General features: G+C 45.5%; 1 protein-coding gene across 9 annotated transcripts in view; it reads left to right on the top strand.

Annotated features, from left to right (window-relative positions):
• Positions 1–16,585, top strand: part of ENOX1 (ecto-NOX disulfide-thiol exchanger 1) — a 512,775-nt gene that overhangs the window by 379,744 nt on the left and 116,446 nt on the right. For all 9 annotated transcript variants that reach the window (XM_081045517.1, XM_081045515.1, XM_081045511.1 and 6 more), the window contains 2 exons: positions 517–750; positions 11,052–11,264. In XM_081045517.1, coding sequence (XP_080901643.1) covers positions 517–750; positions 11,052–11,264 — 447 coding nt within the window. The remainder of the gene's footprint in view (positions 1–516; positions 751–11,051; positions 11,265–16,585) is intronic.

The following is a 16,585-nucleotide window of genomic DNA, read 5'->3' as shown; positions in this document are numbered from 1 at the left end:
AGGTGCTGTGGAACTTACTTTGTAGATCTCTTTAAATATCATAGATACTCTTTATTTACTCCTACACCACCTCCTTCTAAAAAGAATTTAAGACAGCTTATCCAATCAAGTTACAGTAAATTGAAACTATGAAGTGAAGGCCATAAGAAAAAAAGGTAGAGGGGGAAGAAAAAAAGTCCTACATACCAATTTTGTTCTTGAGCTTCCTGGAAGCCAGAGGGAAGAAGGAGTTAGGGTAAGCGCCTGATTTTTGGGATCTTCCTCTTGGTGACATTGCTTAAAGATGGGTAGGTGACCGTCTGAGACACCTCCCAGCAGTCTTTTTATCCCCAGATCTCTAATGCGCTCCACTGGACAATGCTTCCAGGTTACAGGGGAGAAGGATAACTGCTTCCCACCCCGATGGCAAGGGTGCCCTTGGTAAGGGCTGAGCAATTAAGCCAGGGCTCTCCTAGCGCCCTGGGCCACACGGTGCCGCTGGAGACTGCAGTGTGACCAGACTTTCTGTCCTTTCAGGTTACCGGATGCGCTTAGGCTCTAGCACCGACAAGAAGGACTCGGGCCGCCTTCACGTGGACTTTGCCCAGGCCAGGGACGACTTCTACGAGTGGGAATGCAAGCAGAGGATGCGCGCCCGCGAGGAGCGGCACCGGCGCAAGCTGGAGGAGGACCGGCTGCGGCCGCCGTCCCCGCCGGCCATCATGCACTACTCGGAGCACGAGGCGGCGCTGCTGGCCGAGAAGCTGAAAGGTAGGCGGCGCCCTGGCGTGTGTCCTCCCCACGCGCGGGAGCCCCGCGGCTGTCTCTTGTCCCTTCTCGTGCTGACGTCAGGTGAGCGGGACGTCCTGGAAGCCAGACCCCTGCTTGGGACCGAGCGCTGCCCCTCTCCGCGCGCTCCCCACGGCGCTCTGTGGATGTGTGCGTACTGTCCCCGAACACCACTGCCGGGGAGGGCGCAGCAGCGGCACGCCCGCAGCAGGGCCCTGCCTCCGGGCTCCTCTGCGGAGCGGCCACACCTGGCGCCCACACCTGGCGCCCACACCTGTGACCGGGCCGCGGCTTCTGCTGCTCTGGGGAGTGAAGCCTTTCTTCACGCGGGTCAGACACCGCGCTGGGGGCCTTGGGGGACAAGACACACGTGGAACAGTGTCCCTGCCTTCAGAGACTGAGTTGAAGGGACTCTCCTCACTCCTGAAGGATGAGTAGCACGAGAAGGTGTCTGTTTCATTTCTTCAGATGTTTGCGGTTCTCCTCTCCCGTGGGTGATGCTGTGAGAGAGAAAAACACGGAGGCTTTAGTGCTGGCCCAGTGAACCACGATGGTGGGAGGGCCAGATCGTGAAATTAGGATGCTGTGTGTGTGTGTGTGTGTGTGTGTGTGTGTGTGTGTGTGGACTTTTTTGTCGTTAGTAATCTAACTTGTGTGACCTGAGCAACATCCGAGCGTTTTACAGGCAAATGAAGGTCAGCCCCTCCTCAGGTTGTGGGGTGTGTCAAGTTTTAATGAGAGTGCACAGGTCCCAGTCACTGGCCACACAGAGGTGGCTACAAGTGAATGATTAACTGGAATGCAAAGCCACTCACGCCACTGTCAACCAAGGTATAAGCGACATGCTTTGGGAACTCAGGAATGAGTGGAGTAAAACGTTAAGGAAGGCGTCAAGAAAGTCGTCACAGAGGAGGTAGCATTTGAATTTCACAGGATGAACAAGATGTTTTCCCCAGGAAAAAAAAGGGGCATAAAGACATTCCAATCCGAGACTGGACTCCTAGGAATACAGCCACAGGAAGCGGAGAGGAAGGGCAGGGGGCTGGGGGGGGTGAAGGGTACTTCGCCTGCTCTGGCAGATGTGAGAGCTGCCTGGAAGCTTACAGAGCACCGCGAGGCTGGAGACACAGTCTCCAAATTTTGGAACCCTAAACGGCTGCCGCAGGACTTGGGGGTTATTTCATAAGCAATGGAGAAGCCATTAAAGATTTCTTACGACAGGAGAGAGATGATTGATCCTTTGAGTGTTTTAGAATGTAGCTAGTGCATCGCTGGCAGTGTGTAAAGTGGATTGGATGTTTCCACTAGAGGAAATGTATGAAAAGCTGCCCAAATCCAGTTTTACAAAGATAGGAAATTGACAGTCTATGCTTTGAAAAACAATTCTTAAACAAAAGGACTTCTGCTTATAACCCTCATCCCGTGTTCAGGGCTTGGGAACCCCTAATACACTGCAGTTGCCACGAAATGCCCCGTTGTAATACAGAGGCCATGGCTGTCCCTCGAATAAAAAGCCTATAAAATGGAAACACAGACATTGTCTCACTTTTCCATCCAGACACGAAACCATAAGGAGTGGCGAGAAAGAGAAAGGGCAGCGTCCTTAACCAGGAATGTTGACTTGGGAACAAATACATTTTCCTTTAATAGCCAGTGCATTCTATAGTATCAGCTTGTGAACTACACCAACCAAACTGTATTCAGCCATGTCTGCTCCTAGAAGTGACACAAACCAGCACCTTGATTTTGTGACCTTGTGGAGGAATCTCACGGAAGTTTGGCATTTACCTTGTGTCATGTTTAAGGCACCAACACAGAAGTACCTGCACATAGGAGGAGCTCAGTATCGCCTTTCCTGGTAGAGGATAGCCGATCGAGCTGTCCGTGTGGTAAAGTAATTTGCAAGCCTTGCCATTTCAAAGATATGTATTTATATATATGAGTGTAATTTGCAGAATTTAGAAGCCGCGCCGTTGCCAAGTACTATGTGATCCCTGGAGGAGAGAACAGATTGGAAATTTTAATAGATGGCAGTTACAGTAGAATGAACGAGCTGGGGATACATCTTAGGCCACAGTCAGGTAATATCAAGCTTGACAATTTCAACCCAAGCACAGGGTTTGTAATATAAACAGCATTTAATTGCTTAGGAAATGGGCTTCCTCAGAGAGGAAATCCACTCCATGCTCTTTATAATGCTACAAAACCAGGCAGGAGGAGCCAAGGAAGCGGTTTTCCGGAAGATGATTTCATGGCTGTGGGGACATAAAATGCAGTCAGGACCTAAGGTAAAGAAGCCTGCATCAAAAAGGAGATGGAAATGCAATTGGAGAATGCCTAATTGGACTTGAGTTTTTTCCTCCCCAAAGAAATCTTGCATCTTATGTTTATTACAGACATTCCCCCCCCCCCCCCCCGCATTTTACAGCGTACTGGTTTAGTCTTACAATTTTCTTTTTGAAAATCAGCTTTATCCAGCCAATTCCATACAAGCCAACTCTTTATCATAACCCACAGGTCCTTCCGTATCCTGCTCAGTGCTAAAACTACACACACAGTGCATGCTCAGTCAATTAAGTCCTTTCTCTCCCCGTTAGCTATTGGGATCTATGAACATGTTGCGTTTCTGGCCAGGAGTGCTGTTCAGGCATGAATGAAAGGATAGGGACGTGATGTGCCATCAGCTGTCATTCCCGTCACTCCACAAGTGTTTGTGGAGCCATTTCCCATGTGCCTGGTACTGTCTGAGCTGGGGGGTGGGGGGGGGCGCGGGGAGAAAATCGATCCCAGCCCTTGCCTCCCAGTTTGTTACTCTAGTGACAAAGGCAATTGCAAAGTACCCTTTACTCCCACTATTGCAAGCGGGCGCTGCAGGTTGCTGCCCCAGGAGAGATAGGCACCCCATCTGGGCAGTACAGGGGTGAGTGAGTGGGGGGGAACCTTCTGGGACTAGGGAAACCCACATTCAGTGGCCACCGGACCTCCTGAAGTCAGAAGGAACATCGAGTTGCAATTGTCTAGGGTCTAAGGCATGGAGCCCCCAGTGTCTTGTAACGCTAATGCAAATTCTAAAAAAGGAAATTATTGGGCACGCTGCTGATTAAATAGACGTTGTCCTGAGCCGACTCAACTTAATGAAGACTGACTGGAAAGTAACTGCTTACAGACCCAAAGTTCACGGCATGGCTTTGAGAAAGTGAGAATGAGTGCGACAGCATCATAATTACACTTTACTGGAGACGGTAGCACCAGAAAGATGAGATAATGAATGTCAGTGTTTGTCTAACACAGACCATCCACCCCTGGAGGACCCTGTGTTTGGATGGTGGAAGAAAGACATTGATTAGGCAGCGAGGAGAGATTATATCCTAAATCCTTGGGGATCTGTCCTAGCAAGAACATTGAAAAGTTTTTGTGTACTTTGTCCCCCTTTGGAAAGCTTCACATAATCTTTCATTATGTGATGAAATGAAGAGTTTTTCCCTGCGTCAGGTGAGGCTTTGACAAAGCTTTGCAAGCAGCACCCCTGGGATTTCCTGATATGTCATCAAGAACTCGGTGCTCCTGGGAGCAGCACTCACCGTTTCCAGAAGCCTGGGTTCGGATTTGCATACAGAGTGGCCCCGTGTCAGCCTGCCAGAGGGACTACAGTGGAGGTGGGGCCAACATTTTGCTGGGATGGTTGTCAGTATTTATGGTTCTAAGAACGTAAAGATCGATAATACTATGAGCCAAGTGAAAGTTCCATTAGCTAAAAGCCAGGCTTCCTTCTGAGGGCACCGGAGCCTGTGTGCAAATCACTGCGTCAGGCACTACTCACCTTGACCTTCATCGATGAAAAACAGGCCATTTCATTTGGAAACATTTGGCTTGACCCCAAAGCAGGACTGATCAGTGCATTTTCATATCACTCCCCCCGTTAGGTATTTTTTTTTTTTTTTTACAGGCACTAAATAGTTGGGGAGATTGTGTGTGTGTGTGTGTGTGTGTGTGTGTGTGCGTGCTGGATCAAGGGAAAGGTTAACCAATGTGTATTAACCAATGTGTATAGCCTTTCATGCTATCCATGATTGGAGGACAGGTAAGGTACCAACCCTCCCCCCTTTGATGGTTAATTGAGCAACCAGAAAATGGAGACTTGTTTAGGGATGCCCAGTGTGTAGGGACACTAACATTTTAGGAATGTGGTGGTAGCAGTGCTTTGGCCATCACTGTGAACTATTCCCAGGTATCATAGAAGCCAAAACGCAATGACAACCTTATAGCACACAGTTGTGTGTGTGTGTGTGTGTGTCTGTCTGTCTGACTGTCTGTACGTACACGTGTATGTGTGTCCCCATGTCTTTGGAAAGAAAAGTGTTGTAGAATGTCTTCCTTTTTATTCTCATTCTTGAAACATTTTGGTCAAACATGGCATCTCCTCCCCTGTTATTCCTTTACAGACTGGGCCATAAATAAGGTTACTATTACAGCCCACCTCAGTTTTCACACTCATCGTTCGTGGCCTGGCTTTTATCCCATCTGCCATTCTGAAATGTAGGGCCGGATCTCCCTCTGTGCACAAAGGCGGAGAAAAAGCTGCTTACCAATTTGATTTATTTTCCCCTTTATCATCTGGATGTCAGTTCGCATCAAGTTCACCAAGTGCCCACCTGCCGAGACCTTGGGGTTGCTGTTAGGACGGCAGCCTGGATCCTGCCTTGTGCAGCTTGCAGTATAGAGGGTCTGAAAGGGCACAGTGGCAGTGACATCATAACTGCCTTGCACATGTAAAATGAACATGCACCAATGGCTTAACTCTTTCATTAGTGAGGGAATCGGTAAGAAGCTAAACCTGGTTCAGAAGAGAATTTGCTTTATAAATGTGTATGGTTTCTACTGGAACCACATGCATTTGCATTGTTGTAGAGAAGAATTACTTGCATTGTTACCAGTTCGCCACAACTTAGGTTCTACCCCTACAACATTGTAAAATAGCCCAAAGACAATGACAGGTTCACACTTCTGTAGAATCAGATGACCCAGGGGGCACTGGAGAGGGTCCTCTCGGCTGTGCCCAGCATGCCACTGAAAGGATCGGCAGTAATCTCTATGCCCATTTCCTAGTCTGTCTTTTTTTTTCCCCCCACAGTTTTTTCTTCCAGGATAGGGATGATGTTTTAGCAGCTATTCTTGAAATGGGGTGGAGGGGTTGGGGACAGGGATTCACAAAGCTCCTAAGAATCACACCAATCTTTCCAAAATCCTCCACTATCTCAGCTGCAAGTTTCAGGTTTTTGTTATCTCTTAACTTGGATGAGCTCCTAACCAGTTTCCCTGGCTTTCATGGAGGATTTCTCCCAGTGCGTCTCAAACCTGAACGTACAAATGAATCACCTGGAATAGAATGCATGTTCTGAGTAAGAATGAGTCTGCATTTTCAACAAGCTCCTGAAAAAAGCTCGTGTTTGTGATCTTTGAATAGCAAAGATTTATCCGTATGCAATTTTTCAATGCCTACCACGTGCCAGGTGCCCAATAAACGCAGGAGAGAGGGAGCGGGAGGGAGGTTGACAAAATCTGAAGTAACCAGAAATGAAATGAGATGGGTATGGATTCAGGTAGTGACACTGAAGTGTTATAGATAAGCAGTTTAGTATTTATTCTTCACAAAGCTAGAAATAGTTATTGCCCCCTCAGAATTAAAAATGTTTTCAAAAAGACTCCTGAGTCATTTGCTAAGCTGGTTAGAGCTTTACTGTAGAAAGAGCTGCTTCTGTGTGATTATCTGATGTCACTTTTAACTTTCATCCCCCATGGTAATGACCTCAGGCCTGTAGGATGAAAGGACCCACCAGCTTAAGTGTCTTGAGAACATGGATGTCTGGTAGGCAGTGTGAAAATACTCTTTAACGTGAAATTATAAAGTTCATTATCAACTGATGTTTCCCAACATTAGACCATCGAATTTCGAGCTTTCTAGTGTTAATCACTGAAGATCAGTTAGAAATAGAGTGTAACAAACTAGAGATAGACTGCAAAGGGAAACATTCAGAGTGACCATAAGATTGAAATATTTGTTTGGAAGTTTTATTCTCATGTTAGCCTGTCAAAACTGGAGACAGATCTATAAACCAACAATTATGGTACAGAGTGACTAATGCTTTAATAGCTGGATGTGGAGGGGACTGTGGAAGCATTGCAAAGGGGCACCCAATTCATCGTAGGGTCACAGAAAAGCTTCTTTTATGAAAGGCACTTAGGCTGAATCTGGGGCAAACAGTGACAGCTTGGTGGACCAGGAAACTGGGGGTGGGGGGGGTGGGCCTGGGATATGTGCACAGTACATGCAGAAGTGGACAAGCCGGGCCATGGTGTTTGAGAAAGAGGAGTGTGGAAAAGGGACGGGCGATGTAGTGAAAGGAGAATGCAAAGGAGAAAACATGTTAGGTAAACCTACGTGTGACGGTTGTAAGGACCCTGACGAGAAAACATTGGGCAATTTTTAGTAAGAAATGCTCTGTACTCACTTCATAATACGATATCAATTTTCACAGTTCTTACTGTGGAGAAAAGCATGTTTGTGCATTCTAGGTTCTGAACCGCTCCCATGTTCAAAGTTATGCCAGAGCATGCTCACAGGAAGTAGTTGGCATTTTTATAAGTGTGTCTGATGTGATTTTTATGAGCAGCGTTAATTTCTTTCCATATGAATAGCTTTAATAATGCTGCACTCTAAATCCGGTTTAAGTGAGTTTCTATTGTTTTCTGTCTTTCAGTGATCTTTCCACTGAAGACAAAATTGAATTTACAGCTAGATATTGAAAATGACCGCTCCCAACACACCTCTGTGGTCATTCAGAGAGAGTTACTGGCTTAGTCTTAATTAATATGAAGTCACTTCTTACAGGCAACAGATACAGATCAGACTTACCAATGGTGCACTAGTGATTTTTTTACATTTAATTTAAATGTCAGTACATCAGTCAGACACTGGCCTCCCAGTATCCACGAGTTCCGAAAGAGGAATGAAATTGGGAGTTTTCAAAACTATGTCCTTCTTTTAAGCTAATGGAGTTCTGTCTACTATTACTTGTTAAAATGATAGAGCGTCTTTTGCCTACTTAGTTTTTAAATGATATGTTTTCAGTTGCTTAATCCCAAGAATGCTGTTTCTCTTTCTGGAAACTATCAGCTAACTATAATCTGCATGTGAACTTATGTTCCAGGTCGATGAGTGGAGAACCGTAAAATTTGTTTTTCAGATCATTCGAGCAAATGTACATTTTCTTCCTGACAGTAAAGTAGGGTATTTATGAGCTGAGTGACCGCAAGCAAGGGAAGAAAAAAGTTTGCAAGGGAAAGAAAGAAGGAACAGTGTTTCTCTCTCTTTGTAAGCTTGAGAGTGAAAACCTTGGGGATTTTTTTTCTGCATTTTGTACAGATGAAAGGCACAGCAAAGGGGGAAAAATGGTACATGAAGTCAGTGTTCTCTGTTGTTCTCGTATTTTAAGACAAAAGAAAAAAGATTTCTTATAAGCATTGGGTTTATTTCTGCTGTCTTTTTTGGAGGTCCATTCTCCTAACATATATTGGCAGGGAGCGAGCTAGAGAGTATGAGGCAGGCAAAATTTATTTTGACTGTAACGGTTGCAGTGGGTGTCTCACGAGCATAATGCTAAATTATGGACCTCTCCATGGCCTGATGTAGTTTAAGTTGTATGATGGATTTTATCTTATACAAGCTGCCCTGGCCCATGAAAAGAGATAAGAAACCATTGCAGCTGAAGTTCACTGAGGGTTGAACTTAGACTGAAATTCCAGAGTTGACAAAATTGTGTGAGCCAGCTATGATGCTGTGCCCGTGGGTTACGATTTTCCAAGGAAACTTGAGTCTCCTTTGTAGGGTGCCCCATGCGCATGCCTCAGGCCAGGTACCTCCTCTGGCAAAAGTGCGAGAGCAGAGTGGGCACAGAAAGAAAAAGCGTTGGTTCCCGGACCCAGACTGCCATGGTGGCAGCAGGAGATGGCCTGGCATGGTGGCTGAGCAGCTGCACGTCCCTAGTAGCGGTTTCTGTCCTAGAGAAGGCAGAACACACTCCTCACACTGCACAAGTTGGGCTAACCCTGCCTTCATTCAGCATGTGTGTCTCCTGGGCGAGCAGCAATCACAGTAGTGAAGTGGTACCCAGCCTGTGAGGGGCACTCTGGGAGGAAAGATACTCACAGGATTCGTAGGGCACTCTGCAAAATGCACAGAGCACTCCACAAAGGCAGGATTTGTGTGATGCGTGAAAGACTAACAACAATGGTTGATTACAGAACATCTGGTGAATAAAATAAAGTAGAACCCCTTTACCAAATATGAACCACCCTCTAGCCATTCATCTGGAGTGTATATATGTATGTATGAGGTGTGACAATTAACTTCGCGAACATGTTACAATGATGTTGTAACCTTTTTTGATATCAGGGGGATTATTCATTATGAGTTTGTACCAACTGGATAAACGGTTAACCAAGTTTACTATTTGGAAGTGCTGAAAAGGCTGCATGAAAAAGTTAGACCTGAACTTTTTGCCAACAATTCATGGCTCTTGCATCACGACAATGCACCAGCTCTCACAGCACTGTCTGTGAGGGAGTTTTTAGCCAGTAAGCAAATAACTGTATTGGAACACCCTCCCTACTCACCTGATCTGGCCCCCAATGACTTCTGTCTTTACCTGAAGTTAAAGGAAATATTGAGAGAAAGACATTTTGATGACACTCAGGACATCAAGGTTAATACGATGACAGCTCTGATAGCCATTCTAGAAAAAGAGTTCCAAAATTGCTTTGAAGGGTGGACTAGGCACTGGTGTCAGTGCAGAGCTTCCCAAGGGGAGTACCTCGAAGGTGACTGGAGTGATAGTCAGCAATGAGGTATGTAGCACTTTTTCAGGATGAGTTCGCAAACTTAATTGTCCGATCTCAGGTGTATGTGTGTGTATGTATATGTGTACATAAGTGTTTATAAAAACTATATAATAACATTAAACACTATAATAATACATATTACACACACACACACACACACACACACACACACACACACACACACTCTGCATAAAGATGTCTCTGATGTCCCTTCAGTGGAGGGAACACAGTAGGTAAATGAGGAAGTAAATGAGGAAGAACCTGAATCTTCTATTTTAATCTTGTGCCGTAGTTTTAGAATTAAGTCTCTGCCCATTTTACTTAAGAAAAATGTAGGATATTTTTCTTAAATCACATTTTCCAGGGGTAGGAAAATACCAATGAAAGACTCCTCCCTTTAAGTTGGCCTGGAAAATATGCAGTGAGCCTTCAGCAGTAGAACTGATTAATGTTGTAATAACTGGCATATAACTTCCAGTACAGACTTGCTCATTCTCCACCTCCACACCAAACCACACAGGTCTGTTCCAGGAACCATTCCCAACAGGCAAGTCCATATGTTTACTCTGAAATAAACTTTATCACTTATTTTCCAATGGAACCTCATTCCCCCTCCTGTGCCCATCCCCACCACTACACACACCCCTTAAACCAGGTTCAGTTGGGTTTTCAGTAGCCTTCTAAATCAAGCACTGACCACCCCAGGTCCTCTTTTGTTGAAAACAAGGAAATACTCTATTTTTCAGCCTAATCAAATATGTTATATTAAACCGAAAATGAAATTAGTTTTGAACTGCTGTCAAACAAGAATGGACTTATTCCTACGACCACCTCGGGAACAATATCTTATATTATAACCAGTTTAAGAGTAATTTAATCTGTCATTTATATTTTGATACTAACTCAGCTAATTCGATAAGTCAGAAAACTGGCATCACCGTATAATATTTCTGTATAATATTCCTGTGTATCATATCACTGTGTAATATTTATGATGAAAGGATAAAGAAATGAAGTGGAGACCGCGTATGTTGCTAACAGTTTTTCGAACCACACTGAAGAAAGAGAAATCAGGGTTTGGAGGAAGAATGAGATTGTACCAAATTACAAAGAATGCCCAGAACAGATATACAATTGAGCTCATCGAGTTGGTAGATGAGAGGGCAAAGCACCCTGCATTTCTTGGATGTTTGTGATGCCAGGGGGTTCAATGAGAAAAGAGAAGTTAAGTGATGATGGAATGATGAGTGTCAGGAAAGCCAATTTGTCAGATTCTGAAAATGTATCCATTTGGATGGGCCGCACTCTGTCTTTTCAGAGGGACCAATGTTAAGTGTATTTCCTTGCCTTGGCGTGATTTGTGCTTGGTGGTTTTCCATTTCCAGACGATAGCAAGTTTTCCGAGGCTATCACAGTGCTTCTTTCCTGGATCGAACGAGGCGAAGTGAATCGTCGTTCCGCAAACCAGTTCTACTCCATGGTGCAGTCAGCCAACAGCCACGTCCGCCGGCTGATGAATGAAAAAGCCACCCACGAGCAAGAGATGGAGGAAGCGAAGGAGAATTTCAAAAACGCCTTAACCGGAATCCTCACTCAATGTAAGTAAGATGTTGGGGGCCGTCAGTCTTGCCGTGATTTTGCCTTTTCTTTCGTATTCATTTTTTTTCTTTTTTCATTTGGGGGTAAGTAGTTCGAGAATTTCCCACTTTCCTCCATCTTGAATGGCACCCCTCATAACCTATATCATGTTGTGTGGCGACTTGGAGGAACATGGACCCTGCCCCGAGAGTTTACTTCTCCAGGTGAGCATCATTTCTGTAGCTTTTCCTCAGAACACCCAGCCCGGCCACCAGGTCACAGCAGCCAGATGGACGGCTGCCTGCTGCCTCCCCACAGCTCACAGCACAGCTGCGTGCTGCCACACGTCCCCGCACGTCCTCCTAGTGTGGACCGTAGGAAGAGACCCTGGACACCTTGTCCCTGGGCTCTGTTTAGGAACAAGGTACCATCAGGAAAACTTCTCCCCGGGATCCTTTATTTGAGGTGAGCTTCTGGCTGTCAACACAAGCGACTCAGGAGTAGAGATTTTTCTGCAGGATTATTTGTTGTCCTTTCTTCCTTTGGAAAGCAAATCGCCTTAACTACTCAATGCTGGTGATTTTTCATGTCCAGATCCTAAATTGATGAAGGGGTTTCAGTGGGGCTTTCTCATAGAACAATAGTCAGAGTAATTACCCAAGGCTCTATTCAAAAAAAGGGCATATATTTTTTTAATGGGCATTCTATCTGTGTCTGTAGTTAATGTCACAGCGTCATAATGCATCACAGCTGCTGAGATCCCCTCGCTTGGTAAAAGCCATCGAATGACACTGTAACAATGCCATGCTCCATTCCATGCCAGGTGCAGGGTCCCACACAGGACGGTGACATGTGCGATTTACATATTCATTGTGAAAATTAGTATTATTGTCAATGACATAATGTGCCGAAGGCCTGTCACTCTTTCATCCGTGTAAACCCAAGGGATAATGTATCTGTGAGGAGAGGAAAATAGAGGGGCTTGAAAAAAGAGGGTCGTAATCATGAAAGTGTTTTATATGACTTTGTCGTCAAGAGACCATTTTTGCAGCAGCGTAAACTATGATCTAAGACACTCCCAAACATAAACTCAGAGAAGTGACCCAATATCCGGTATGAGACCAACCTGGAACAGCTGTCTTTAAAGAAAAGGAGTGGGAAAAACAGAACTGCTCTATGCCATCCAGGCCACTATCAGACCACCTTACCCAGATTCCCCAGTCTTGAGGAATGGCCCTTTACCCACTGTGTGTGGCCAGCACTTCTGAAGACAGGGTTGCTAGGGATAGGATTAAAAAAAAACAAAAAAAAAACAAAAAAAACCACTAATATTGGTACCACCTTTTAAAGGAGGGAAGCAAAGAATGGATTAGTGGGTAGAAGGAGGTAAGGCTGGGTTAGTAATGGAAGGGAGAGAGGGAAAGGCCACCAATTCTAATACCTACATACAGTTCCTGCAACGCTATGGCAAAAAGCCAAATGCCTAGACAATAGAATGATCACTGGTATCAATCCTCAATAAATTCTCATTCCCACGCAGTTTACCTAGCAGGGAAGACACAACCCTTCCTCAGGCCACGAAGACCAAGGCAGCCACATATTAGAAAACGGGAGGAATTTAGTTTTCTTTGGCAATATCTATTGAAAGAAGCTCCTATGAAAGCAAAGCCCCCATCATGTGGCTGAAAGAATGCGATATGCCTGCCTGGCATGGTACAGGTATGAGCTGGCCTCGGTTTGAAACCACTGAGAGCCAGGCAAAGAAGTCTAGTGTGTGGGAATCGAAACCTCAGCGTTTCACTGCTGACAAAACCAGATTGGAAAACGAGACTGAGATCTGCACAATAAAGGATTATGGGGTTGAACATCTGGCCACTGGCAGCACGGAGGTCCACGGGCCTTGTCCCCTGGCGTCTGCCCTATGAGTACCACACGGCCTGTGGAGGAGCAGTGGGACGGGTGCTGTCTGCAGACAGCCCACCTCAGTCCCCCGGGGCTGGAGCAGGGCCAGGAATTCTGGAGGGAGATCCCGTCTCATGGAAACCACAGGAGTGGAGATGACTGTCATTGATACGTTTCAGGGACCTCAACTATAACACCTCAAACATTGAATTCTTGCTTTTGATCTTCAGACCTGTTCCCCTTTGGGTTTTCCTTCCAATTTTAGTAAATCCCCAAGCCAAGATGCTGTCAGTTTTACACCCACCACCAACCTCACACCTAGGCCTTCAGGAAGCTCCATTGTTTCTAGCTTCACACAGACACACTTCCCTGCGTTTTAATTGACACCATCCAAGTGCAGGCTGCCCGAGCACCATAGAAGCCTGGTGTGTCTGTTAGATACTGTCTGCCCGTGAGTAACAGGAAACCCCACCAAACTGTCTTTAATAAATGGGGTTGTTTTCTTTTCACACACAGTAAAATCCAGATTTACGTGCTTTTTGGCACTGCTTCGGTGGTTCAAGGAAGGCTGTCAGGCCTGAGGTTTCTGTGATGTGGTCAGCTTTTCCTGGATGGTTATCTAAGATGGCTGCTAATGCTCCTGCCATCACATTTTCTTCTTTTACTTCTTTCTTCCTTTTTTTTTTTTTTTTTTTTTTTTTAAATAGGCTGAATCACATAAGAAAAAGAAGAGGCAAAAAGAAAGAGGATGGGGTTGTACCTTTACAGCAGGGGTGTCCAAACATTTTTCAGCGTTTTTCACCAAGGGCCATATGCGGTAAAATACACAAACAGCCGGACCACTCACTAGAGGTGAAGTACGTATTGCCTCACCTGGTTTATTTAAGTAAACTAAATATATTTTTGGAATTTGCTGCGGGCCAATTAACAATGGATTGCGGGCCGCAGTTGGCCCGTGGGCCGCAGTTTGGACATCTCTGCTTCTTTAGAGCAAGAAAGCAAAACTTGCTCAAAGATCCCCTTTCATTAAATCTGATTGTGCAGAATTGTTACGTGTGGTCTTGCCTCGCTACAAGGGAAATGGGAAATACACTCTTTTGACTGGGCCCATTGCTCTCCAGAATAAAACTGGAGTTCTAGTAAGGCAGAAAGAAGGGGGAATGGCTACGGGGAGGCATTTAGCAGTTTCTGCCATACGTAGTTCTTCCCTTTCCACTTTTACTTCGGTTCAGTCTACTTTTAAGACATCATCTGATGTAATTCAGATTCTGTCTTCCCCACTTAATTCCTTGGGTAGCTTCCCAATGTACTTGAAATAATATCCACTCTCCCTAACCTGCAAAGCTCTCCATGCTGTCAGTGCTTCCTGACTCATCCCTATTCATTCTTTCCAGCTGAGCCCTTCAGAGCTCACCCCACCTCTGAGCCTTTGCATATCTGTTCTCTCTGTATGATGTGCTCTTCCCCCCCGCACACACACGCTTGAGTCCATCTTCCCCTTTCGGTCTTGGCTGAAAGATGATGACTCCTTCCGAGAGCCCTTTCTGATCCACTGTCTCCTAGTAGGTTCACCATCACTGCATCTTATTAGGTCCTTTGGAACACTTATCAAAATGTGTAATAATTTAGTGATCTGTCGTCTGTTTTTGATGATTATAACAAGCATCGCAAAGGAAGTGACATGTCTCTTTTAGTCATTAATATATGTCAAGTGTCTGGAACAAATATTTGGTGATGAGTGAGTGGATGAATGAATAGATTGGAGGGAAGGCAGGAAGGAAGCCCGAAACAGTAAGGTTAGGAGTTTCCAGGGACCTCCTAGAGTCGTTTGGCTTTGGCGTTGGAACTGTCTGCAGGTAATGAGGTTTCAACTTGCATGTGTAATCAAGCAAAACATAAAAAGCCCCCACTAGCTATGCTTTTGTTGGAAATTTCTATGCTTTACCAGATATTTGGTAGCAGGCTAGAGGGTTTGAGGAGAGGTGGGATGGCAGAGTCAACAGGAAAATTCGCTTTGACATATCCCCCATTGTAACTGTCCCACAACCTTCACATTTTCCATATTCCTATTACTATTTGGGGGATCCCGCTTAACCCTGTAATTTGGTTCTGGGAAATAGTCAGCAGCCAGCAGCTACCAACAGAGATGGCGAGGATTCCAGCTGATCTTGTCGCCTTCAGGCTGGCTGAGGGGCTCATACCCCAGCCATGGAGAACCTGAGGGGTCTTCCTGTGTGTCCTCGACAGCCCTTCAGGGAGACCTGCAGATGGGAGATACCTGAGACATGAGCCTCAGCTGGTATGAAGGCTGTGAGGTAGAACAGGAAGACCGCGTATCTCACTGAGCAACCGTGGAATGTTCCGTTCTCTTCTGTGTGGTTTCACAAAGCTGACTCCTCCCCAGATGCAGAGGGCAACCAAATCCTAACATTCATCATGGAAATACTAGCAGTAACCTGGCCAGCCTGGTAGGAAGGTGCTCATTTTGCCATCCTTTGAATTTTAAATGTATCTCATGTCACGTCTGGTGGAGTCATGTTCACTCAACCACCTGTTTTGCTTTCTCCAGCTCGGTTCAGTGTGATAGGGTTACTTTGGTATCAGTGCGTGGAGTTGCTTCGAAAACCATACCTGGTAAAGTCCACAGTAATGGACACACTCGTTGGGCTTTCCAAAAGCAGGACCAGTCATACCCCCATTTATCTGCATTATGTTCCTGGCAAGCACCCCGGGAATCACATTTTGGCTTCCACACTTAGAATTAGAATAGGATTGTTAAGCACTCAAATTCAGGAATGGCAGCTCAGCTTTCTTTCTCCTACATGGCTGGAAATCTAGCTCTTCAGCAGTAGTTCCGGAGTGCTCCCTCCCACGTAAAAGATCCCCACAATAGGAACACCCTTCTCCGAAGCATCCCATGCCAGCCCCCCTCCCATTAGTAAGCCAAGAGTACCGGGAAATTGTCCCATGGCAGCCCCCCATCAGAAAGCCAAGAGTGCTGGGAAAAGCAGGCCTACTGATGAATTAGATTCTTACTGCAAGTGTGGCTGGCCTGGAGTCCTGAAGGAAGGGCTCATTTAAGAACTGCCAGGAAAGTTCAGGTACACTGCCGAATTCCAAGATGGTGAAATTGTGAGTCGCTGTATGGATTTTGCTGGAAATAGCCAATTGGTTGAACAGGAGAAGGGAATTTCATTAAGTCTTAGTCCGTAAGCTGGATAAGATGCACTCACCTCCTTGCCTTGCTTGTTATATTTGTCCTGACTTCCATATTTGAGCAAATAGCATTTGCTCAGAGAGGGGGAAAAGAGCCATTAATAGTAACATAAAGAAAAAGTTGTGACGTATTTCAAGGTCCATATTCAAGTTCATCAGTTAACTTCCAGCTTTGTTGGTGTTGGATTCTGTCAACATTTTTCCCAGGATCAGCTATTAAACA

Source organism: Rhinolophus hipposideros (assembly GCF_964194185.1).
Source record: "Rhinolophus hipposideros genome assembly, chromosome: 4".
In the NCBI taxonomy this organism is placed as follows: Eukaryota; Metazoa; Chordata; class Mammalia; order Chiroptera; family Rhinolophidae; genus Rhinolophus; species Rhinolophus hipposideros.
The sequence above is the reverse complement of the archived record's forward strand: the minus strand, read 5'-3'. Positions and strand labels throughout refer to the sequence as shown.